At 37.5% G+C, this 27,621-nt stretch overlaps 1 protein-coding gene across 2 annotated transcripts in view; it reads left to right on the top strand.

Moving 5' to 3' along the window:
* The window catches only part of LOC137297229 (uncharacterized), a 48,066-nt gene extending 20,608 nt beyond the window's left edge, over nucleotides 1-27,458 (top strand). The window contains exons 1-2 of one of the 2 annotated variants that reach the window (XM_067829252.1): nucleotides 7,335-7,366; nucleotides 25,807-27,458. In XM_067829252.1, the coding sequence (XP_067685353.1) occupies nucleotides 25,843-26,880 (1,038 nt within the window). In that variant the 5' untranslated portion in view covers nucleotides 7,335-7,366; nucleotides 25,807-25,842 and the 3' untranslated portion in view covers nucleotides 26,881-27,458. Of the gene's footprint in view, nucleotides 1-7,334; nucleotides 7,367-25,806 lie in introns of those variants that run through there. The other variant, XM_067829245.1, reaches the window with a different exon arrangement.
* The last annotated feature ends 163 nt before the right edge of the window (nucleotides 27,459-27,621 follow it).

Genomic DNA, 27,621 nt, shown 5'->3' with positions numbered 1-27,621 from the left:
AAGCTTGTTTGCAATGGCGGCTTAGCTGATTGGCTACTGTGAAAATGCGGAACCAGCAAAGGGAGGTAATAAAATTATCAGGCCTGCCCGTAGATGCGTCCAGGTTATAGAGGAGACTTATAGGAATATGTACCTGGGAGATATCAAGGATGCAAGTTGGTTTAATTATGGGATATTTTATACACCATCATTTGAAATCTTTGTGCAGCATTTTCTAACTAAAGGAGTATTTGTGTCTTGCATTGGTTTGTGGTTGAAGGGGTTCAAATTTGCAAGTCAATGTTTAGAGAATGATGATTGGAGTTTGAACTCTTACCAGCTGTTGAACCCATGTAACCTTAATTCAGATTGGAGGGGCAGTCATTGTTTAGGGTAAAGGTTGGTAATAATAGAGCATTTACAAAGTTATATTTTTCTATGCATAACCATCCCATTTTTGGTTTTCCATATTTACTTCATCCACAGTCCATGAGAAAGATGGAGGCAAACGTTAAAGTGAGTGAGTGAGATGATTATTGCTCAACTTTTATATTACAGCAATATCTCTATGGGCACAGAAATGTCCTTCACAAATGCATTGTACCCATGAAGGTTACAAACCTGCAAAAAACTTAAACATGATGTCTTGACTTATGATTTGAATGTTTCATCAAATATGATTTCCATTGGACTTGTGATTATAATCTTTAATTTGTTATTATAGGTCAGTTGTTCTTGAAATTAAAAAGTCATTTGTTCTGGCCTTGAAAAATTGGGTAGCCATTTGGCTAATGCATTTGCTCATCATGACAAAGACCCACTTCGAGTCCCCACATGGTTACAATGTGTGAAGCCCATTTCTGGAAAATTGGTATAAAACCCAGCTCACTCACTGAAATATCATTTCAATATTTCCTTTGGCATATCTAATGTGATTGATTTATATTTCAAGATCCTAATGTTCATCTGAACCTGAATCTAACTTGGTTCTTATTAATCAGTTCAATTGACAGCCACTGGACCAATGTTTCCGAATGGATAAATGTTGATTTGATTTCAACCTCGAAGATTAGGTTATTTGAGAATAGTTTCAAACATGATTGTGTTATTTGTTGACATGTGGTATTTTGAAGAGACAAGTTCAGTTTCATGAAGCTTTCTGTAGTTTTTAGGATGTGCTGTCAGTCAGTGCTTTTAAACAATTGAGTTATGCTCGACATTGAAGCTGTGGGTTAGTATTGGTTGGACCCCTGAAGGTCCCAGGGTAGAATAGGCCTTCAGCAACCCATGCTTGCCATAAAAGGCGACTGTACGTAAGAGGCGGCTAACGGGATCGGACTCACTGTCCTGGTTGACACATGTCAATGGTTCCCAATTGCGCAGATCAATGCTCGTGTTGTTGATCACTGGATTGTCTGGTCCAGACTTGATTATTTACAGACAACCACCATATAGCTGGATTATTGCAGAGTGAGGCCTAAAACTAAACTAAACTCACTCAATCAATCACTCACTCACTCACTCACTCACTCACTCACTCACTAGTATTGGTTGGTTGGTTTGTTGTTGAAAGCTGCAATATTCCACCTATATGGAAGTGGTCTGTAAATATTCAAATCTGGACCAGATGATCCAGTGATGAAAAGCATAAGCATTGACCTATGCAATTAGGACAAGGTGATGTGTTAACCAAACCAGACCACCTGATCCTGTTAGTTGCCTCTTTTAAATTACGACAAGCAGGGGTTGTTGAAAACAGCTGCGGTGTTATGTCAAGGTGACCAAATTCATAATTCACTAGTGTAATCACTTGACCATTCACACAGTGAATTCAGCCTCATGTCCTCAGTTATGTGCATATTAATAATGCACAAAGTCCACACCCTCAAATGACTACATTATTGCCAGTTCCATAAACCGCAGTGAACTGCAAGTTTCACTCTCAGAGCTCCACTGGGTGTTTACAGCCCAAGCTACTTATGAGGCATTGAAGATTTATAGTAACATTACCATAGTGTCCTACCCTTTCACTATTGGTGTTCTGATGATCAAAAAAAGGGATAAAAAATGATTTACCGATTGTGAAAAACATATTTTCAATTGCTTGGAATTTTAACACATTTGAATGATTCAAGTACACCTACCATTAAATCTGAACATTCACAAAATAAACATGCGTTCAAACAGAGTAAAGGTATGTGCATTATAAAACTTTAACCACTTTCGCCTTGTGTATAGTATGATTACAGTTCCAGCATCTTTCTTGCATTTGTGCATTTCATTGCATGACAGTATTCGTTAAATATAAAACATTAATTAGAAAATGCCTGGGGGAAAACCCGTAAAATTGGTGATTACATTAAGAATGTATACATTTCAATTAAAATCGATACTCGTTCAGCCCAAATCCTCCAATAATCGATAGTGGATTTAGTTACTTTCCCCCAAGACTTATTAAACCCTCACTGCTGCCAGAACAGAGTCATGTTGGAAAGTTGCTTTCTTTGGAAGACTGCACGCACTACTATAGAGGCACTTTCAATTTGTTCAACTTTAAGGTGGAATGCTGGGTTTGGTTTCTGGAAACAATGATCTTTCTGTTTTTGCAGAGTTGTTTATCGTTTTATTGTGGTCTTAAAGTGAAACTGGTCCATTATTTTTGATGATGTCATTTCTGATGACATTGATTTGATGGACTGTTTTTTTTAAATTAAGAGATTATTGCAATTAAGTAGTTGATTACAGTTTTTTGTTTTGTTTTAATGCACAAGCTCTAGACAGGGGTAACAGAATGGAATTTTAGCTGTAAAATTTAAGGGAATGTGTGTTGCAATAAAATTGTGACCTGTTGATACACATTACTGTAAATATGGTTATCTGTAATTCAGATGATACCTACCTCTGTGTAGCCTTTTGTTTTCTTCTTGGTGTAAAATTTTGTCATGGCAAGAGGAGATCACAATGCCATTTACATAGTGGTCAGATGTGACATGTTATGTCAAACCCATAGTGGCTGAGTAGGTAGGATGACTCAGTTTCCATGTGCTGGGGATTAGGAGCCTGACTCTGAAAGTGTGGGTTTGAATCCTGAATGGGATTCAACCTAAGAAAAGTAATGATATCTGTACTTCATTGAGAAAGTGTAATCCCAAATATGACAGCATGAGGAATTTGATTTAGAGAAAAGCCGACTCAGCACCTGTATTATAGTCTGTTTATGATGATTATTAAAAATTGTTTCCGAGGATGAATAAGTTGGTTGTGATCAATAAAGTTACAATCCAGAGAGGTATTGTTGCAAATGTATGATTGTTATGGCATGCTGAGAATTGAACTCGGACCTTTAAAGAGCAAATTGATTCCCCACTGTGCTTGCTCATGTTTCTGTGATAGCACAGTGTTATAATGGGCATGTATTGACGGTTCAGTTCATAGTTGACAAATATTGCAGCAACAGCTGTTTATGCTGAATGTTTAATGACATGTGGAGTTGTTGCAGTATTGCTGCAATCAGCTTGAATTGTTGACCATCAACTCTCCCACTCAACATTCCATGCTCAACTGTACGTTCTCAATGCTCTACACCCCACAACCCACATCCAACACCTCCTCCTTATACTCTACTCCTTTCCACGCTCTACATGCCTCTCTGCCTACTCTACATACCACATTCCACTCTCCATACTCAGTGCTCCACGCCCGCTCTGGATACTCCACCCTCCATGCTCCATGCTCCATGCTCCATGCTCCATGCTCAATGCTCCACACCCCACACCCCATTCAACATGCTTCACCCTCTGCCTTCCATGCTTCATGCTCCTCTCTCCGCACTCCACACTCCACCCTCTGCCCTCCATGCTTCATGCTTGACCACACCCCACACCCCATTCAACATGCTCCACCCTCTGCCCTCCATGCTCGGTGCCCCAAGCTCCACACCCCATACTCCACTCCTCACTCTCCACAGTCCACACTTTACACCCAGTGTGTAAGATAGCCACTGGCCTGCTAGGCTGTGGCTAGAAATCCCTTTGAGCCAATAAATCTCCACAGTCACTGGCCCAACTGGCTAGTGAATTTTCATGGGGTAATTTTCCAAATATATTGCTTGCAAGGTTATATCAGAAATGTTCGTCACATCAGCAGCTTAATGATGATAGTTAAGTTATTTGAACATATCAGACATTCTACATGCAAATTTCAGGCTAGTAAATTATTTTCTAAACAAGTAACTTTCAGTTATCACTAGCCTGACAGGCTTTCAAAACGTGGAAACTGTCCACACCCTACCCTAGACTTATTATTCCAGTCTATGGATTACAAATCCTTGGGACAACTGTGTGATCATCCTTACTTTCACTACTAGATGTGAAGTTCCCTCTGATGACTAGTGATGACCACACCTGGCTGGGAACAATCAAAACACCATGAATTTATTGAGACTATAGAAACTACATTGTATACTACTGCTGCCAGCATGATGGAGTCCGGAATCAATTCAACATAATACGTTCTTCACAACAACATGTGTTGACAATTGACTCCGGAATGGCAAAGGTGCGAATTGTTCGGATGACCTTCATCTTTTCTGAGCTCCAGTGTTTTTATGGTTGTATTATCAGCTGGGTGATTGTGAAATCATGAAGGATATTGCACTTCACAGTGGTTATCAAAAAGGTGGCTGTTTTACTGTGAGGCAAAATGAATGACTCGATGTGCTGCAGGGTGAGTCCAGGCTTTGTGAAAGTAGGTGAGGAAGTGGGTAGACTGTTGAGTAGGCGAACTGACATGAGGTTGAGTGAAGTTAGTTTGTGAGTTGGTATAAGATATTAACTGGAGGTTGGTGTGTGAGGTGGTATGAGGTGTGAAGTATAGGAAGTGAATGACTAGGTGAGTTGGTATGAGGTTGAGTTAACACGTTGCTATTTGACATAATATGTAGGTTGGTATGCAAGTTGGGGAGTTAGCATGAGACATTAAGTATAGGTTGGTAAGCAAGTTAGTGAGTTTATATGAGCTTAAGTACCGGTAGGTAAGTGAGGTCAAGTAGAGGTTGATCTGTGAGTATGTGAGTATGAGATTAAGTGAAGGCAGGTTTTGGTGAATTTGTATGTGGTTAAATGACAGTGTGTAACTATGTTTTACACAGGTTCAGTATCAGTAAAAATCAGAGAAGTAACTCTGAGCCAAAAGTGAAGGAAAATCTGAAAGAAATCAGCGTTTCACATCTCCAGTCATTCTCTTCCCACAGAGGTTACTTGTCATATCTTCCTATGAACCTCTGTTCTTATACATCCCTTTCAGAGTGCAGGTGTTCAGGATTTGTGATTTGTTGCAATCAGATTTACTTGTAAAGTCAGCAACATTGTTGTGATCATTCACAAGGCCTAAGTAATTTCCATATGCTTCGGGAAAACGAGAACCTCTTCCCCAGCGGGATGCAGACATTTCTTCTAGACAGAACTCAGTCATGTAATGGTGGGATAATGGCATTTCCATCACGGTCGTTGACAACAGACAAGCTAGACATAAAATGTCTTCTGTGCCACAAGAACACAAGTACCCAACAGAGGACTTGTATTGTCGTTTGCTTGTATTAGTCAAGTTGGATTAAGTCGATGTGTCATGTGTTCTGAGTGGATAGGAAGAAGGGAGGTAATTCAGGTTGTGATTTTTGTGCCATTAGTGGATTTTACGAAAACTGGGAAGTATGGACGTATTGGAACAGAGGTTTGCAAGAAGATATGAGAAGTAACCTCAGTGGGAAGAGAATCATCTGCAGTGAGTGGTAACACATGTAGATGTGTCTTACTAGCGAAACACTGTCGTGATAGGCCTTCAGCAACTCAGCAACCAAAGCAGCTATGCTTGTCATAAGAGGCTACTAACAAGATCAGGTGGTCAGACTCGCTGACTTGGTTGACATGTCACCAGTTCCCAATTGCACAGATTGATGCTCATGCTGTTGTTCACTGGATTGTCTGGTCCAGCCTCGCTTATTTACAGACCACTGCTGTATAGCTGGAATATTGCTGAATGCAGCTTAAAACTAAACTCACTCACTTTTAACCCAGCCAGAAGCCTCATCTTTAAGACTGTTTTAGTGAATAGTGGCCTGCTCTGCCTCCAAACATAGAAATATTCCTGAATGTGGCATAAAAATCATTAATTAATCAGTCAGTCCTAACTGAGAGCCTGTCTCCTCATGCATGAACAGATGAGGTTGAATGCCGAACACTGCTTTAAGCCAAGTTGTAATCTGATTGTAATCTAAATGTCAAGGTTTAGCGTCACACATAATGCATATGGATTCAATGCAGTTGTTTTAATGGATTGTGTTTGATTAAACAACATTATTTCTGGAATTTGCATTATTTGACAAATGAGTGTTTACAAGGAATATTGATATTCTTTCTACAAATAAGAGGTGGGGTTGCCTAGTGAATCTGATTCAGCAGTTGCCATTCCAGAGAAGCAGTTTTTCTTCTTGAATTGAGATTCATGAATTTTTTTTCATGAATGGGGACACGTGGCAATTAAAACTACAAATATATACATTTTAATGGATTTTATTCACAGTCTGACATGTTTTCAACAAGTCTTTCAATTTTTGTCTTTGCTTTTAGCAATTTTCCATTGAAATAAATCTGAAGGTTTCACTCTAATTGCTTATGTGGTGAATCAAACCTGGACAACATGATAAATGAACGCTTTATCTGTTGGGCTACCAAACGAACCACTTAATTTGAATGTTCAATTGCTTGTTCAACACCACACACACTGTTAGCAAATTCAACTCCTGTGGAAGTAAAGCATGAATGCAATCATTAAAGCATTGTAAAGGCATGTGATCAGTTGTGTTTTACTGAAAACAGCTCTCAACCATTTTGTCTCAAAATAAGAAAAACAAATGCATGTAACAAGAAAATTAAGTTACATCAAGGTTATATTAAGTTAATGTCACTACCAGGTTATTTTCTGGACTGCTCTAGACACATTTCTGTACAGCAGTGAGATCAGCCCATTGATTTTAAGACTCCTTTGTTAAAGCTATGGAAGAGAGACGGGGACTGGTGCAGCACTGAGGAAATGAAAGCTTTGCCTTGATTGACTACTATATACATGTAATGTACATGCTATATACACCAGTGCTGGCATTTATCACTGCTTTGGGTTGTAAGGGCACTGAAGTGGGACATTGATGTCAATGCAGATGGGAATATGGTGCTGCTGGCTTAGGTAAATATGACAGTTAATGCCCAGTGTTGTGGCCTAGGATCATGTTGACCAATCAAGTCAATGAGGACAGCGGCTGATGACAGGGAGTATTTCATGGACATGCAGAGATCAGCTGAAATCTGAGAGATTAATGGAGCTGACTGTGAATGTAAGTACTACTGATTTGGTATGTCAGTTTGATGTTTGTTGCTTGGGGTCCAGTTCAGGATGGGGTTGGAGTTTGGCGTTGAAGGTGGGGATGGGAGTTTGGCTTGGGTGGATGGAGTTCGAAGAGGGTTTTGGCTTTGCATCACAATATTTCAGTCATGTAATGACAAGATCAAGTCTGATTTCATACACACTTTATGTACGAAGTACAAATGACTTTCATTTTGAAAACATGGGATTGTGAGGATAGGAGGTGATGCTAGGGTTTGGAGTTGGGGTGGGGATGGGTGTTAGGAGTAAGGATGGCGTTGGAATTAGGGGTGGAGTGGGAATGAGGGTGGACTTTGGCAGTGTATGAAACTGTAAAATAAAGTTGTAAGCCCACCGTGTAACTAGCAAGCAGCGGGCAGCCGGGCAAACGCTATTTCAAGGCTGGGTGGCTTTGGGGAGGGTAGAGTTTGGGGAAGGGGATGGGATATCTGGGTGGGAAAAGGAGATGGGTGTATGATTGGTGGGGTGGAGATGGATGTTAGGAGTAGGTTTGGCATTAGGGGAAGAGTGGGGTGAAAGTCGAGTTCGGGGAAGCCAATGATGGGATGTCAGGTTTGGTTTGGAGGTGTGGAGGAGTAGGCTTGGAGGTGAGGTTTGGAAGGGTGTTGGGAGTAAGGATAGGGGTGGGGTTTGGAGTTAGTGGTGTAGAAGGTTCATGAAGTTGAATGTTTCATTTTTGTGTGTAGTAGGGAGTTATATGGAGTGTAGGATGGGGTTTGAAGCTCAAGTTTATGAGGGATTTGGAGTTTGGGTTATGGACAGGACCTGTTGGTTTAGATGGGAGTTGTAGTTGCTGAAGGGAGTTTTTGTCAGAGACATGATATTTGAAGTCACTGTTTCTTGGCATACATTTTAATGAATAATTTTATTTTCATTCACTCATTCACTTTGTAACTTTTAGGATATCAACATTTCCAGGAAACTGTTAGTAATTTTGTGGTTTCTCTGAAGTGATGACTAGTGATACTAAGGATGATTTCGTTGCTGTAGTCGTAGCTGAAGGATTATTAGTTTCAGGGTACTAGTAAAACTGAACTCATTCACTCATGCATGTTGAATAAAAACATTTTTCTTGTAAATATGTATTGTTTCTAAATTCATGTTAGCTGAAATGCTATATTTTTATTTATTTCCATTATATATTTTTTGTTTAGATGAAAGAGCAGGCAATTTTGAAGTTAGTGTCATTTGTTGAGACGTGTGAAGTTATGCTCCATGTAATCCGAGGAGCAACAGTTGATGTTTTTCTGATGTGCTAGATGTAAATTTGGGAATTCTTTGGGGAGAGAAAGTTCCTTGATAAAAACTACATCCCTTAAGCCTTAGTGAGCCCATATTCCAAGAGTCGCGTTGTTTCTTCAGTCAGCAGGGAGCTGCATGTTGTAGACTCATCCAGTGGCAATGTCACACAGCTTGAGACTATTGTGCATCACTTGTATTGGTATTTTGTTTTAATTTGGCTGACAAATCCACTGACCTCCAAACATTACAATAAAAATAGAAGAAAAATTGCAAAGGGCTTTATCATGTTTATTTACTTCACCAACCAAAAATACATAAAATATTACAAAGGCTCATTTTATTTTGCAGTGACATTTTTTAATCTGAAAACAAATTCATGACATATCACAAGACTTTAAGTACCCGTGAAATTAGAATATTTTTAGGCAATATTTCGTACACTTTTACCAACCAGCGTCAATATTTTAGAGCATTGGCATATTTTAGGTTCTCTTGAGTGGCATTGTTATAGTGAGTGAGTGAGTGAGTGAGTGAATGAGTGTTGCTTTTAGCAATATTTCAGCAGTGTCATGACAGGTTTCCCCAGAAATGGATGTAACACATTGTACCCATGTGGGGAATCGAAACCCAGGTCTTCATTGTGACAAGCGAACATTTTAACCATTTAAGGCTGCCCAGCCATGCCCCCTTCAAAGGAGCATTAGGAGTCACATCACTCAAGGATTATATAAGCTGATCATTCTTATGAAAACTTCTGGTTCAAGATGTCATTTAAGACCATAATTATGGGTCTATGTAATATAGGATGTGATGCATATATTAGCCTTGTGGTTCAAGATGTTGTGAGTCATTTAAGACCATAATTATGGGTCTATGTAATATAGGATGTGATGCATATATTAGCCTTGAGGTTCAAGATGTTGTGAGTCATTTAAGACCATAATTATGGGTCTATGTAATATAGGATGTGATGCATATATTAGCCTTGTGGTTCAAGATGTTGTGAGTCATTTAAGACCATAATTATGGGTCTATGTAATATAGGATGTGATGCATATATTAGCCTTGAGGTTCAAGATGTTGTGAGTCATTTAAGACCATAATTATGGGTCTATGTAATATAGGATGTGATGCATATATTAGCCTTGAGGTTCAAGATGTTGTGAGTCATTTAAGATCATAATTATGGGTCTATGTAATATAGGATGTGATGCATATATTAGTCTTGTGGTTCAAGATGTTGTGAGTCATTTAAGATCATAATTATGGGTCTATGTAATATAGGATGTGATGCATATATTAGCCTTGAGGTTCAAGATGTTGTGAGTCATTTAAGACCATAATTATGGGTCTATGTAAGATAGGATGTGATGCATATATTAGCCTTGAGGTTCAAGATGTTGTGAGTCATTTAAGACCATAATTATGGGTCTATGTAATATAGGATGTGATGCATATATTAGCCTTGTGGTTCAAGATGTTGTGAGTCATTTAAGACCATAATTATGGGTCTATGTAAGATAGGATGTGATGCATATATTAGCCTTGTGGTTCAAGATGTTGTGAGTCATTTAAGACCATAATTATGGGTCTATGTAATATAGGATGTGATGCATATATTAGCCTTGTGGTTCAAGATGTTGTGAGTCATTTAAGACCATAATTATGGGTCTATGTAAGATAGGATGTGATGCATATATTAGCCTTGAGGTTCAAGATGTTGTGAGTCATTTAAGACCATAATTATGGGTCTATGTAAGATAGGATGTGATGCATATATTAGCCTTGAGGTTCAAGATGTTGTGAGTCATTTAAGACCATAATTATGGGTCTATGTAATATAGGATGTGATGCATATATTAGCCTTGTGGTTCAAGATGTTGTGAGTCATTTAAGACCATAATTATGGGTCTATGTAAGATAGGATGTGATGCATATATTAGCCTTGTGGTTCAAGATGTTGTGAGTCATTTAAGACCATAATTATGGGTCTATGTAAGATAGGATGTGATGCATATATTAGCCTTCTGGTTCAAGATGTTGTGAGTCATTTAAGACCATAATTATGGGTCTATGTAAGATAGGATGTGATGCATATATTAGCCTTGTGGTTCAAGATGTTGTGAGTCATTTAAGACCATAATTATGGGTCTATGTAATATAGGATGTGATGCATATATTAGCCTTGTGGTTCAAGATGTTGTGAGTCATTTAAGACCATAATTATGGGTCTATGTAAGATAGGATGTGATGGATATATTAGCCTTGTGGTTCAAGATGTTGTGAGTCATTTAAGACCATAATTATGGGTCTATGTAATATAGGATGTGATGCATATATTAGCCTTGTGGTTCGAGATGTTGTGAGTCATTTAAGACCATAATTATGGGTCTATGTAAGATAGGATGTGATGCATATATTAGCCTTCTGGTTCAAGATGTTGTGAGTCATTTAAGACCATAATTATGGGTCTATGTAATATAGGATGTGATGCATATATTAGCCTTGTGGTTCAAGATGTTGTGAGTCATTTAAGACCATAATTATGGGTCTATGTAAGATAGGATGTGATGGATATATTAGCCTTGTGGTTCAAGATGTTGTGAGTCATTTAAGACCATAATCATGGGTCTATGTAATATAGGATGTGATGCATATATTAGCCTTGAGGTTCAAGATGTTGTGAGTCATTTAAGACCATAATTATGGGTCTATGTAATATAGGATGTGATGCATATATTAGCCTTGAGGTTCAAGATGTTGTGAGTCATTTAAGACCATAATTATGGGTCTATGTAATATAGGATGTGATGCATATATTAGCCTTGTGGTTCGAGATGTTGTGAGTCATTTAAGACCATAATTATGGGTCTATGTAATATAGGATGTGATGCATATATTAGCCTTGTGGTTCGAGATGTTGTGAGTCATTTAAGACCATAATTATGGGTCTATGTAATATAGGATGTGATGCATATATTAGCCTTGTGGTTCAAGATGTTGTGAGTCATTTAAGACCATAATTATGGGTCTATGTAATATAGGATGTGATGCATATATTAGCCTTGAGGTTCAAGATGTTGTGAGTCATTTAAGACCATAATTATGGGTCTATGTAATATAGGATGTGATGCATATATTAGCCTTCTGGTTCAAGATGTTGTGAGTCATTTAAGACCATATTTATGGGTCTATGTAATATAGGATGTGATGCATATATTAGCCTTGTGGTTCAAGATGTTGTGAGTCATTTAAGACCATAATTATGGGTCTATGTAATATAGGATGTGATGCATATATTAGCCTTGTGGTTCAAGATGTTGTGAGTCATTTAAGACCATAATTATGGGTCTATGTAATATAGGATGTGATGCATATATTAGCCTTGTGGTTCAAGATGTTGTGAGTCATTTAAGACCATAATTATGGGTCTATGTAATATAGGATGTGATGCATATATTAGCCTTGTGGTTCGAGATGTTGTGAGTCATTTAAGACCATAATTATGGGTCTATGTAATATAGGATGTGATGCATATATTAGCCTTGTGGTTCAAGATGTTGTGAGTCATTTAAGACCATAATTATGGGTCTATGTAATATAGGATGTGATGCATATATTAGCCTTGTGGTTCAAGATGTTGTGAGTCATTTAAGACCATAATTATGGGTCTATGTAATATAGGATGTGATGCATATACTAGCCTTGTGGTTCAAGATGTTGTGAGTCATTTAAGACCATAACTATGGGTCTATGTAATATAGGATGTGATGCATATATTAGCCTTGTGGTTCGAGATGTTGTGAGTCATTTAAGATCATAATTATGGGTCTATGTAATATAGGATGTGATGCATATATTAGTCTTGTGGTTCAAGATGTTGTGAGTCATTTAAGACCATAATTATGGGTCTATGTAATATAGGATGTGATGCATATATTAGTCTTGTGGTTCAAGATGTTGTGAGTCATTTAAGACCATAATTATGGGTCTATGTAATATAGGATGTGATGCATATATTAGCCTTGTGGTTCAAGATGTTGTGAGTCATTTAAGACCATAATTATGGGTCTATGTAAGATAGGATGTGATGCATATATTAGTCTTGTGGTTCAAGATGTTGTGAGTCATTTAAGACCATAATTATGGGTCTATGTAATATAGGATGTGATGCATATATTAGCCTTGTGGTTCAAGATGTTGTGAGTCATTTAAGATCATAATTATGGGTCTATGTAAGATAGGATGTGATGCATATATTAGTCTTGTGGTTCGAGATGTTGTGAGTCATTTAAGATCATAATTATGGGTCTATGTAATATAGGATGTGATGCATATATTAGCCTTGTGGTTCGAGATGTTGTGAGGCATTTAAGATCATAATTATGGGTCTATGTAATATAGGATGTGATGCATATATTAGCCTTGTGGTTCAAGATGTTGTGAGTCATTTAAGACCATAATTATGGGTCTATGTAATATAGGATGTGATGCATATATTAGTCTTGTGGTTCAAGATGTTGTGAGTCATTTAAGACCATAATTATGGGTCTATGTAATATAGGATGTGATGCATATATTAGCCTTGTGGTTCAAGATGTTGTGAGTCATTTAAGACCATAATTATGGGTCTATGTAAGATAGGATGTGATGGATATATTAGCCTTGTGGTTCAAGATGTTGTGAGTCATTTAAGACCATAATTATGGGTCTATGTAATATAGGATGTGATGCATATATTAGCCTTGTGGTTCAAGATGTTATGAGTCATTTAAGACCATAATTATGGGTCTATGTAATATAGGATGTGATGCATATATTAGCCTTGTGGTTCAAGATGTTGTGAGTCATTTAAGACCATAATTATGGGTCTATGTAATATAGGATGTGATGCATATATTAGCCTTGTGGTTCAAGATGTTGTGAGTCATTTAAGACCATAATTATGGGTCTATGTAAGATAGGATGTGATGGATATATTAGCCTTGTGGTTCAAGATGTTGTGAGTCATTTAAGACCATAATTATGGGTCTATGTAATATAGGATGTGATGCATATATTAGCCTTGTGGTTCAAGATGTTGTGAGTCATTTAAGACCATAATTATGGGTCTATGTAAGATAGGATGTGATGCATATATTAGCCTTGTGGTTCAAGATGTTGTGAGTCATTTAAGACCATAATTATGGGTCTATGTAAGATAGGATGTGATGCATATATTAGCCTTGAGGTTCAAGATGTTGTGAGTCATTTAAGACCATAATTATGGGTCTATGTAATATAGGATGTGATGCATATATTAGCCTTGTGGTTCAAGATGTTGTGAGTCATTTAAGACCATAATTATGGGTCTATGTAAGATAGGATGTGATGCATATATTAGCCTTGAGGTTCAAGATGTTGTGAGTCATTTAAGACCATAATTATGGGTCTATGTAATATAGGATGTGATGCATATATTAGCCTTGAGGTTCAAGATGTTGTGAGTCATTTAAGACCATAATTATGGGTCTATGTAATATAGGATGTGATGCATATATTAGCCTTGTGGTTCAAGATGTTGTGAGTCATTTAAGACCATAATTATGGGTCTATGTAAGATAGGATGTGATGCATATATTAGCCTTGTGGTTCAAGATGTTGTGAGTCATTTAAGACCATAATTATGGGTCTATGTAATATAGGATGTGATGCATATATTAGCCTTGTGGTTCAAGATGTTGTGAGTCATTTAAGACCATAATTATGGGTCTATGTAATATAGGATGTGATGCATATATTAGCCTTGTGGTTCGAGATGTTGTGAGTCATTTAAGACCATAATTATGGGTCTATGTAATATAGGATGTGATGCATATATTAGCCTTGTGGTTCAAGATGTTGTGAGTCATTTAAGACCATAATTATGGGTCTATGTAATATAGGATGTGATGCATATATTAGCCTTGTGGTTCAAGATGTTGTGAGTCATTTAAGACCATAATTATGGGTCTATGTAATATAGGATGTGATGCATATACTAGCCTTGTGGTTCAAGATGTTGTGAGTCATTTAAGACCATAACTATGGGTCTATGTAATATAGGATGTGATGCATATATTAGCCTTGTGGTTCGAGATGTTGTGAGTCATTTAAGATCATAATTATGGGTCTATGTAATATAGGATGTGATGCATATATTAGTCTTGTGGTTCAAGATGTTGTGAGTCATTTAAGACCATAATTATGGGTCTATGTAATATAGGATGTGATGCATATATTAGTCTTGTGGTTCAAGATGTTGTGAGTCATTTAAGACCATAATTATGGGTCTATGTAATATAGGATGTGATGCATATATTAGCCTTGTGGTTCAAGATGTTGTGAGTCATTTAAGATCATAATTATGGGTCTATGTAAGATAGGATGTGATGCATATATTAGTCTTGTGGTTCGAGATGTTGTGAGTCATTTAAGATCATAATTATGGGTCTATGTAATATAGGATGTGATGCATATATTAGCCTTGTGGTTCGAGATGTTGTGAGTCATTTAAGATCATAATTATGGGTCTATGTAATATAGGATGTGATGCATATATTAGCCTTGTGGTTCAAGATGTTGTGAGTCATTTAAGACCATAATTATGGGTCTATGTAATATAGGATGTGATGCATATATTAGCCTTGTGGTTCAAGATGTTGTGAGTCATTTAAGACCATAACTATGGGTCTATGTAATATAGGATGTGATGGATATATTAGCCTTGTGGTTCAAGATGTTGTGAGTCATTTAAGACCATAATTATGGGTCTATGTAATATAGGATGTGATGCATATATTAGCCTTGTGGTTCAAGATGTTATGAGTCATTTAAGACCATAATTATGGGTCTATGTAATATAGGATGTGATGCATATATTAGCCTTGTGGTTCAAGATGTTGTGAGTCATTTAAGACCATAATTATGGGTCTATGTAATATAGGATGTGATGGATATATTAGCCTTGTGGTTCAAGATGTTGTGAGTCATTTAAGACCATAATTATGGGTCTATGTAAGATAGGATGTGATGGATATATTAGCCTTGTGGTTCAAGATGTTGTGAGTCATTTAAGACCATAATTATGGGTCTATGTAATATAGGATGTGATGCATATATTAGCCTTGTGGTTCAAGATGTTGTGAGTCATTTAAGACCATAATTATGGGTCTATGTAAGATAGGATGTGATGCATATATTAGCCTTGTGGTTCAAGATGTTGTGAGTCATTTAAGACCATAATTATGGGTCTATGTAAGATAGGATGTGATGCATATATTAGCCTTGAGGTTCAAGATGTTGTGAGTCATTTAAGACCATAATTATGGGTCTATGTAATATAGGATGTGATGCATATATTAGCCTTGTGGTTCAAGATGTTGTGAGTCATTTAAGACCATAATTATGGGTCTATGTAAGATAGGATGTGATGCATATATTAGCCTTGAGGTTCAAGATGTTGTGAGTCATTTAAGACCATAATTATGGGTCTATGTAATATAGGATGTTATGCATATATTAGCCTTGAGGTTCAAGATGTTGTGAGTCATTTAAGACCATAATTATGGGTCTATGTAATATAGGATGTGATGCATATATTAGCCTTGTGGTTCAAGATGTTGTGAGTCATTTAAGACCATAATTATGGGTCTATGTAAGATAGGATGTGATGCATATATTAGCCTTGTGGTTCAAGATGTTGTGAGTCATTTAAGACCATAATTATGGGTCTATGTAATATAGGATGTGATGCATATATTAGCCTTGTGGTTCAAGATGTTGTGAGTCATTTAAGACCATAATTATGGGTCTATGTAATATAGGATGTGATGCATATATTAGCCTTGTGGTTCAAGATGTTGTGAGTCATTTAAGACCATAATTATGGGTCTATGTAATATAGGATGTGATGCATATATTAGCCTTGTGGTTCAAGATGTTGTGAGTCATTTAAGACCATAATTATGGGTCTATGTAATATAGGATGTGATGCATATACTAGCCTTGTGGTTCAAGATGTTGTGAGTCATTTAAGACCATAACTATGGGTCTATGTAATATAGGATGTGATGCATATATTAGCCTTGTGGTTCGAGATGTTGTGAGTCATTTAAGATCATAATTATGGGTCTATGTAATATAGGATGTGATGCATATATTAGTCTTGTGGTTCAAGATGTTGTGAGTCATTTAAGACCATAATTATGGGTCTATGTAATATAGGATGTGATGCATATATTAGTCTTGTGGTTCAAGATGTTGTGAGTCATTTAAGACCATAATTATGGGTCTATGTAATATAGGATGTGATGCATATATTAGCCTTGAGGTTCAAGATGTTGTGAGTCATTTAAGACCATAATTATGGGTCTATGTAAGATAGGATGTGATGCATATATTAGCCTTGTGGTTCAAGATGTTGTGAGTCATTTAAGACCATAATTATGGGTCTATGTAAGATAGGATGTGATGCATATATTAGCCTTGTGGTTCAAGATGTTGTGAGTCATTTAAGACCATAATTATGGGTCTATGTAATATAGGATGTGATGCATATATTAGCCTTGTGGTTCAAGATGTTGTGAGTCATTTAAGACCATAATTATGGGTCTATGTAATATAGGATGTGATGCATATATTAGCCTTGTGGTTCAAGATGTTGTGAGTCATTTAAGACCATAATTATGGGTCTATGTAATATAGGATGTGATGCATATATTAGCCTTGTGGTTCAAGATGTTGTGAGTCATTTAAGACCATAATTATGGGTCTATGTAATATAGGATGTGATGCATATATTAGCCTTGTGGTTCAAGATGTTGTGAGTCATTTAAGACCATAATTATGGGTCTATGTAATATAGGATGTGATGGATATATTAGCCTTGTGGTTCAAGATGTTGTGAGTCATTTAAGACCATAATTATGGGTCTATGTAATATAGGATGTGATGCATATATTAGCCTTGTGGTTCGAGATGTTCTGAGTCATTTAAGACCATAATTATGGGTCTATGTAAGATAGGATGTGATGCATATATTAGCCTTGTGGTTCAAGATGTTGTGAGTCATTTAAGACCATAATTATTGGTCTATGTAATATAGGATGTGATGCATATATTAGCCTTGTGGTTCAAGATGTTGTGAGTCATTTAAGACCATAATTATGGGTCTATGTAATATAGGATGTGATGCATATATTAGCCTTGTGGTTCAAGATGTTGTGAGTCATTTAAGACCATAATTATGGGTCTATGTAAGATAGGATGTGATGCATATATTAGCCTTGAGGTTCAAGATGTTGTGAGTCATTTAAGACCATAATTATGGGTCTATGTAATATAGGATGTGATGCATATATTAGCCTTGTGGTTCAAGATGTTGTGAGTCATTTAAGACCATAATTATGGGTCTATGTAATATAGGATGTGATGCATATATTAGTCTTGTGGTTCAAGATGTTGTGAGTCATTTAAGACCATAATTATGGGTCTATGTAATATAGGATGTGATGCATATATTAGCCTTGTGGTTCAAGATGTTGTGAGTCATTTAAGACCATAATTATGGGTCTATGTAAGATAGGATGTGATGCATATATTAGCCTTGAGGTTCAAGATGTTGTGAGTCATTTAAGACCATAATTATGGGTCTATGTAATATAGGATGTGATGCATATATTAGCCTTGTGGTTCAAGCATTGACCTAGCCCACACATGGGTACAATGTTTGAAGCCCATTTCTTGTGTCCACCACTGTGGTATGACCCTGAGGAAAACCTATATTGAATTAACCTTTCAGGAAATATGTCCCTGCTAAATCTTCTTGTCATTGCCCTGAGTGGTGGTGATGGTGTTCACTGTACCTGTTAAAGTTTCATGCAAGATTTCATTTAGTCTTACAGAATATGCTCCTGGCTTACTTTGTTTCCTTAGTGAAAGTGTTTAACAATATATAACTCTGCTCATGTCATCGACCACTAGTTTGACATGACAAGATATGCCACAATTCTTAGAGTTTGTTGTAAGTAGGACATTATTTTGCAAGTTTTTAGTTTGAAGGTTAAAAGTTGCAAACACTCATGGACAAGGGGAATGTTTAGATGCTAATTATTTGGTAAAGAGGCAGTCTCCAGTAACTCATGCTTGTTGTCAGAGGTGACTAAACGGGATCGAATAGCCAGGCACACTGACTTCGTTGACATGTCATCATTTCCTAATTGCATAGAGAGATGCTTGTGATGGTGCTCACCGGATTGTCTGGTCTAGGCTCAATATTTTACAAACTGCCTCCATGTGACTGGAATAATTGTTCAGAGTTTGGTGTTAAACATCAAACCAACCAACGAGTATAGAAGCGCCCATGGTGAAGTGGTTGTTAACGGGATTAATTCATTCATCTTGTTTTTGCTTCAATCAGTTGAGACAAAATTGATCCTCCACACAGTTCTAAATTAAATCTTAAAAAGTGCACCACTTCCCCTTAAACTGACTAAACTGTGACTCTTCCATTATCTGGCTGACCTTGAGTGTCATCACATGTCATCAACAAAGATTACAGCTCTTTCCATCGTGCAGAAATATCGTTTTAAAGAGAGCCACCAAGCTGGCATTGATTTTATGTTTGATGGTAGATGTTGCCGATAAGGAGATAATGATAAAAGCCTGTGTTTTGTGGTATTCCACCTGCAATGCCATGTCAAAATGTGCTGCGTTTCTCATCAAATGGAACAATGACCCTGAGGGTGAATCTGACCAGTGCCTGGTATTCAAGTCTGTCATGGAATACTTGACATTTGAATGTACATCCATTTGGGGGCAGATAAATTTGTTGATGGTGAACAGTTTCTGGGATTTTGTTGGATGTTGTAAGTGCCCTTGGCAGGTAGGTAGGTAAGAAGAAAAAAAATCTTTTTGGTTCTGCAGCCAGCATAATGCTTTGGGCTTTTCTCTCACATCAAAGACACTTGATGTGATAACTGAAAACTCTTAAATCTGTGTTTAAATTTAATGTGATCATCAGTGAAAGGTTCAAATGGCTTTTAGTGAGTGAGTCTGTATGGGCCATCACATTTCTGAGTCAGCCATAGGTCTTCTGATCAATCGTCGGACTCACTCACAATAATCCTTTACTCTTATACAACAACATTCATACCCTCTTCATGCCACTTTCATTGATTATATATAGGTCCATCAAGAATCACTTTCCTCATTCGCAGCCTCTCACTCGCTCGCTCGCTCGATGTAAACATTGGAAGAATGGATCAAGTAAAACATTGGTCAAATCTCATTTCTGGTAATCCTCACATAGATAGAATGTATGATGCCTGTTTCTGTTGTTCCTCACTGTGATGCTGGGATGGCAAATCACTCACTCACTCACTCACTCACTCACTCACTCACTCACTCACTCACTCTTTTCTGTTGTGACCAAGGGAGGCAACTATGCTGATTGTCCAGCTGCATGTGTCTTTTGGGGAAATTTGTGGGGACATTTTTCATTTACATGAATGAAACATTAATTTCAAATCACTGATCCATCTGTCATTGTTGTAGTTTATTTTACTTTATCTTATATTTGGCATATGTTTGGTTAGAAATCACTGCCAGACAGTATGACCTAATTACCACACTGAGCGTGTCTGGTGTTAGAGCACAGAAGATTATTTCTCAGCAATTACTTACTGGTACTCTTGGTAATCGGTCCACAGTCACGATCAAACCATTAATAGTAATCTATATTAATGCTTTATGGCATTGTGTATTCATGTATTTATTTTTTTTAGTACTTTATTAAACAGATGGAGTACTTTCTATCAGGCGATTCTACTAGTAAATACCACTTGCTCCCACAGTTTCCATTGTGAACACATTTTGTTGATACCCACTAGTTGATTTAGAACAAATGTGATCTAGCATGCGTCAATTTGTGGCATCTGTTATGTATATGTTCATCCCCACACATCGAAATGTTTACCAGGAGTGACTAGCATTAATCTGTGAATCTGTTGTAAAACATCCTAAGTCAGCACAACCTTATGTTCTGTTCACATGCATTATTCGCAATAACAATAGCAACAGGATTGAGTTCAATGCATGCTAAATTTGGGATTACAGTAAAGTACAGATTCTAATACTTTAGCTGGATTCATTCCCACCAGAGATTTAAACTTGCAAGGATTTTTGAAACATAGTATTGTTGTTATTTTAATTATATTAGCTGAATTTTGTTACAATTGCCAGCAGCTGAAGGGATGGGTGTACATCCAGCTAGTATTCATACAGGTAGCTAAAGTACTGTAAGTCCCCTGCATCAGGATATCGTAATCTACCTTCACTTGTTGTCGATCTACAAACCTGGTTTTATATTGTATCATCTTCTGTGGTTAAACTGTTTTACATTTAATTGCTAGTTTTAAATTCATATCCGTGATAGTGTAGTTGTTTTACTGTCCTTCAGTGACAGGTGTTTATAATTTACTTTTAATTATTATTAATTTATATCTTGGTTTAGGCTGAAATATTCCTGATATGACATAAAAGTTTAAAAACTCATAAAACTCACCCAGCAGTGGTGTAAACAGTCCGTGATGTAAACTACTAATTGTACACTACTAATTGTGGCTGAGTGGGTTGGATAGCTGACTTTGTGTATGGGCCATTTGGGGCCTGACTCTCAGAGAGTTGGTTTGAATCCAGTACGGGATTCAGCCCCAAAGGACTATAATCCTTCACTGAGAAAATGTGCTCCCAAGTATGACGTATGTTACATTAGACCACTTTCTAGATGGCATGGTGTAATCACAGTGTTGAGTGAAGTTTGGACTAAAATTTAAGAAACATTTTGAGAATATGGAACCAGAAATACACTGACAGCTAGATAGCGTGATAGCAGTATTATGATACAGATTAATGACTGATTTTGTATGGGCCATTTGTAGCATTGTGAGTCAGCACATCATCACTGCATCAGTATTATATGTGAAGTGCTTTACATACAAGATGATCATGGATCGAAATTAACGGACGCTGTGACACTAAATGCATTTAAAACTTCATAAAAGTGTTCAGTTCTCTAGTAAAGACAAACTTTTTTAGCAATTCATGTTTTTGTTGAAAAATTGCAAAAATGGATGTTAAAAGTCATGAAAATGGTCAAATACAAATGTCATATTTTAATTTTGGATCACGAAATATAGACCCATTTGCCATTCAGGGTACAGTACCTGTGGCAACAACAACCCCTTTGGCCTTATTTTTTCCATCAATTTGTGGCTGTGTTGAAACACTTGGGTAGTACCTGTGTCAACATTGATCCCTTTGGTCTTATTTAGTCATCAGTTCATAGCTGTGTTGAGTGTCAGGTAGCATTTACCTCTGTCCATTGACACTGCAGCATTTGTAGTAAAGAAAGGATGCCTCAGGAACAACAAACCTGTATCAATAATATCTCAGATATTGGGACTCAGTTGTCTACCTGTCATCATAGTGTTCACATTCCTCAGTAACTAACCTGGAGTATCTGTCTCACACAACAAAGTAGGACACTTTCCGAGATATACATGCAGTTATATTGGGTGTAGTGATTTAAGAGCTGTTGCATTCTGGATGACTAGCTATCTAAAACTGCTTTGAATTATACAGAAAACTGGGTTAGCTTTATCACATTGTGTGAGCTGAGCAAAGGTTCACTTACAGGATTTGAGAATGCCATTTATTGACATATGCATAGACGTCAGATGCCTCATCTATAGATAGATACACATATGCAGAGTGAAGGTAAAAGAATATCGTCTGCCCCAAGTTTATGTTGATATTTGTTTATAGTTGAGGGTTTTGACCTGCAGAAAACCCAGGTTTGATTCCACACATGGGTACAATGTGTGAAGCCCATTTCCGGTGTCTTCCCTCTCCCCCCAAAAGCTGCGTAAAACTAAACTCACTCACTCACTCACTGAACCTTAAAGCGTGGCAATCACCTGATAAAGAAGCAAGCACACACTGTTCACAATAAAGAAGTTGACATCCATGAATCTTCTTTCTTTGTGTATTCCACTTCTAAATGTCCTTCAAAAATATCCACTCAGGATGATTGTAGGTAGTGTCATCTGAAGGTAAGTATGATGTTTTCATGCGTCCTTGAATAACTTTCAGCAGTCATGGGTGGCTTAGTTGTCTAGTATACAACAATTTTCGGTGCAGAGTTGTGTCCCTTTGACATACAAGAATCCCTGAGGATCCTTGGTCTAAATCCATTGTTTCTGGCTTTGTCTTGTTTTGGAACCTATGGAACTTATGACTGGAGGTTCCACTGAAGTGGTAAGCACTTTAGACCTGAACATTAATCAGGGCTGTGTGGTAATCTTCTGGTACAAGCCAAAGACCTGGATTCAGACTTGGCCTCCTGGGTACAGTATGTGAAACCCATTTCTGGTGCCCCACACACGTGCATGCGTGCGTGCTTGCATGAGAGAAAGAGAGAGAGAGAGTATCCTCTTTCCTACTGCAGTACAACGTCTTTGGTTTGGTCCATTGTGGTTGAGTATATGAGAACTTCCTTCCAAGAAAATAGCAGTCATGTAGGAAGGAAATACAGAAATTTTGACAAAATGATTCAGTTTCTTCACATTTTAGAGAAGGTTTTGAAAGATAAGTAATAAATACTAAATTTTGGGATTGCGTTACAGTATACCAAACGAAGGCAAAATACAGCAGTTATAGTAATACTGTGTACACCATTCAATACATGACCTTGTCGCTGCCATGGGCTTACTTCAGCTGTTGTGAGAACCAGCCAAGTGGGATAACCATTATGACAAACCCCTCCAACATACGCTGGTCATTACAGGCAACTATATGGACGATTGCATGTCATTGTGCACTATGAACCATTGTTAACTCTGTCACTGCCTAGATTGTCTGGTATAGATTACAGGCCACTGTAAACACATAGCGCAAACACTATAGTTTGAGATGAAAGAGTGCAGGTGTTTATTGTATTAAAGTGTAGTTATGAGTAATTGAGGAGGTCTGGATGTGTTTGTTGGCCTTTGTTGGTGTTTAGAAACGGTAATGGAATCTACATCTCAGTTGAGGTAGACGAGGTCAGATGTCATGGTTGTTGGACCCACTCACAGTCTGTCTTGCTGGACTAGGCATGTTTTCATTTCTGATGCTGTCACCTCAGGGGAAGTATGTTACCACTGCGTCTAGATATATATAGTTATTGTGTCAAGCTAGTCTGTCTCACAGCCTTTGGAGCATACTATTTTCCCTACAGTCTTGCCCTCCTTGCAGTGAAGATGCCCCATATGAAGCAAGTCTAGATTTCCCCAAATTCATCTCCCATCTTACTGTCGCTCCTTTTCAGTTTAAATGGGTTTGATTGTTACAGTCAAAATTATATATATCCAGAGACTAGGCGATAGTCTAGTGTTGAGGATATGTCTAGATATCCTCAGTCATTGTGTAGGTGGTGGTTGTCAAGCAATACTCAAGGATGTAAACATCAACACACAACCTCTCACGTAGTCCCAGATCCTTTATTATGTCTGTGCCCAGATTCTGTGTCGACTGAGCATATTGAGTTTAGCACTGCTAACAAATAAGATTTGTATTTCAGTGAATTCATGGCATCTAGGATTGATGGTGGGCATGACCCAAAGTGAGTCAGTTTACACATGTCTATTTAACTTCTTCTGGTATGGTGACTTATAAAATTGATTCTGTTTGTTATTTTTGTAGAGGACAATAAACTAACATGCAGATATTTTTATTGAGGTATGTGCCAAATGCATACACACACATTTATCACAGTGGGGGATGTCAGAAATGGGTTTTATACATTGTACCCATATGGGGAATCAAACACTGTCTTCGACATGCCAAGCGAACACTTTAACCACTAGGGTACTCCACCACCCCTCCTAAAAAAATGAACAGTTAAATGTTTTATAGTCATTCTTAACCATTTAATTCTGTTACATGCCTCAGACATGATGCATCATTATGCTGAGCAAATAAAGTTAAGGGTCATGAATATTTTCGGGATGTTGTGTGTGCGTGCATGCCTGTGTTCTGTTTCTGATAAAAAAAATTTTGATAAAATTCCAGGTAACACGGAGAGGATCTGACATGATGTGAAAAACATATCCTGAAAGTTAAGGCTCTAGTGTCATGCATCAAGAACTATGCACATGTTTTGAGTCCAAAACTTTCTTGTAAAAAAAGTGGATGATTAATTTCTCCATTTAAGTAAATGCTTAATATGAAAAAGATGAAAAAAAATTGTGATTAAAAGGTTTCAAAAAATGTTTTTGTATTGAAAACGTGATCATTAACCATGACAATGTTGTGAATTATTCAAGCTTTGTAAATATTTACTTCCAAACCCTAATATTTCTTATATCCTGCTTCCATTCAGGGAAATATTGTTCCTTGATGACGCCGTGACTTGTGATTGGTTGTGGTTTTGTAATTTGTTGAATTTGCTTGTCACTTAGGGGAAGAAAGAAATTAATCAAGATTAATGATGGGAATTTGAAATGAACGCTCACAATTATTTGTATTTCTTTTGTCAGTTTTACCGTGTTTAAGCTGACTGCAGCCTCAAGGGTCCAGGAATTTGAAATCTCCTAACTGATGAGGAATATTGCTGTGGGCAGCAGTTTTTATCTGTTTATTGAAAACTAGAAACCTTTTGGTTGATGCAGAAACTGATGATTAGATCCAGGAATTGGGGACAGGATGTGGGGTTTGGCCAGTGTGTTAGATGTTATGCACACTTACAGCAATATTACAGCAACATCACAGCAGGGAATACAAGACATGGGCTTCACACACTCTACCCATGTGGGTCTTAAACTGGACCTGGATCTTCAGCATCACAAGAGAAGGCTTTAACCTCTGGGCTAACCCACCTCCCCAACCCTGTGGGGTTTCAAGGAGGGAATGTTTTGTATGTTAACTTCAGAAGAGGGAGTATTTCAGGAAAATATATATTTTGTTCATTTGAATTTTTATGTATTATTCAACTGTCATATTAGCTTATTGATCTGAAACCAGTATATTTACATCATTACTTTCAGAATGAATCCTTATTTGCCTAAAATACCTCGTGTTTCATTTCAGAGTTGAACAGTGTAAGGAGTTGGAAACCCATCTGTGATGCTGCAGCAGGCAACTTCGTCCCTGATGTCGCTCCTGTCCTGCCTGCTGTACATCATCGCCAACATCACGGCCATGTTCCTGTACTGGCTGTATCAACAGGCTCGGGAGAAGAAAGCACAACAGGACGGCAGCTCCGATGAAGTAGATGGAGACACAATGGGGGTTCGCCAGCCAATCCGATTCAAGAACCAGCCATCTTTACTTGCAATGCTGGGATTGGAACCATACCATTCACACACATTCTTTGCTTTTGAAGACCATTTTCATTCTTTTGAGGCAGTAAGCAAAGGGTGCAAGCGAGCCGGTTTGGAAAAATGTAGTCTAATAATCGGTGTGGACTTCAGCGCCAGCAATGAGTGGCAAGGAAGGAAATCATTTAGTGGTCAGAACCTTCACCGGGTGATCTCAGGAAAAATCTATAATCCATATCAGAAAGTGATATCCATCATAGGAAAGACCTTAGAACCATTTGATGAGGATAATTTGATCCCAGCATTTGGTTTTGGCGATAGTTCCACGATGGGCAAAGGCACTTTCCCCTTTATGCCAAAATCAGAACCGTGTTGTGGTTTTCAAGAGGTGCTTGACCGTTACAGCGATATAGCCACAAGGATAACCCTAGGTGGCCCCACAAACTTCGCTCCGATTATTTACAAAGCAATAGAGATCATCCAGAAGCTACGCAGCTATCATATCTTGATTATCATAGCAGATGGTCAGGTTAACGAAGAGGATACCACAATAGAAGCAATCGTTGAGGCATCTAATTACCCCTTGAGCATCATCGTCGTCGGCGTGGGCGACGGACCCTGGGACATAATGGAAAACTTTGATAACTTTCTACCACAGCGAAAGTTCGATAATTTTCAATTTGTGAATTTTCATGGGGTTACTACCAAAGCAAGAAACCCAGAAACATCTTTTGCTCTTCATGCCCTGATGGAAATTCCTGATCAGTTTAAAACCATTAAGTCTCTAGGATACATAGAAAATGGTGCTGAGGGAATACATAATGTGGTCAAGCGGGAAAACTAGAAGAAATAATTCACAAGATTGAGTTTTTCACTTGCTTGAAGGCACGGAAATTCGTAGAAAACTTCAAGAAGGCTGTGAATCTTCAAAGAGGTCATGGAGGTTTGCTGATCATGGAATAAATAATGCAACGAATACTGACAGATCCCAAGACTCTTAGCAATTCAAGTGTTTGTGCCATTATTTGGAAGAAAATTGCTCACTTAGGAACTCTATTAGTGGAATCATTTCCTCCAGAAATTCAGGAAAATATCAATGGCATTGTTGAGTGTATTATGAAACAACTGATAGAATTTAAAAGAGTCTCTTGTGCATGTTTGGTTTATGGAAGATTAGTTTCTGATCAGTGAATATATACGACTTTATCCTTTGGGAAAAATGTGACAATCCCAGGGGTGATTGGGATTTAATAGTAAAAAAAACTAAATCTACCCAAAAAATATTTGAAAACATATGATGCTGAAATTGTCTAAAGTTTCATTTTTGCAAGGTGGGAAAGAAGCAATATTTTGGGCCAAAGCTTGATTGAAAGATTTATCTGGTTTTGCAACTATAGCAGAAAAGCTGAAACGAAAATGCAATAACTAGTTTCATGCATAATCCCTGTCCTCCATACCCCCATCCCAGTATGTCAAATAGTTTATCCCTTAATGACCTGTAGAATATCAGTGACTGTTTGTACTTACACTACTCCAGTTTGTGTTTTGGGAAGAGGAATCTGTCGTTGACTTAGTACTTCCAATT

Source organism: Haliotis asinina, chromosome 1 (assembly GCF_037392515.1).
Source record: "Haliotis asinina isolate JCU_RB_2024 chromosome 1, JCU_Hal_asi_v2, whole genome shotgun sequence".
In the NCBI taxonomy this organism is placed as follows: domain Eukaryota; kingdom Metazoa; phylum Mollusca; class Gastropoda; order Lepetellida; family Haliotidae; genus Haliotis; species Haliotis asinina.
Note: the sequence above shows the minus strand (reverse complement) of the source record. Positions and strands in the feature narration are given on the sequence as shown.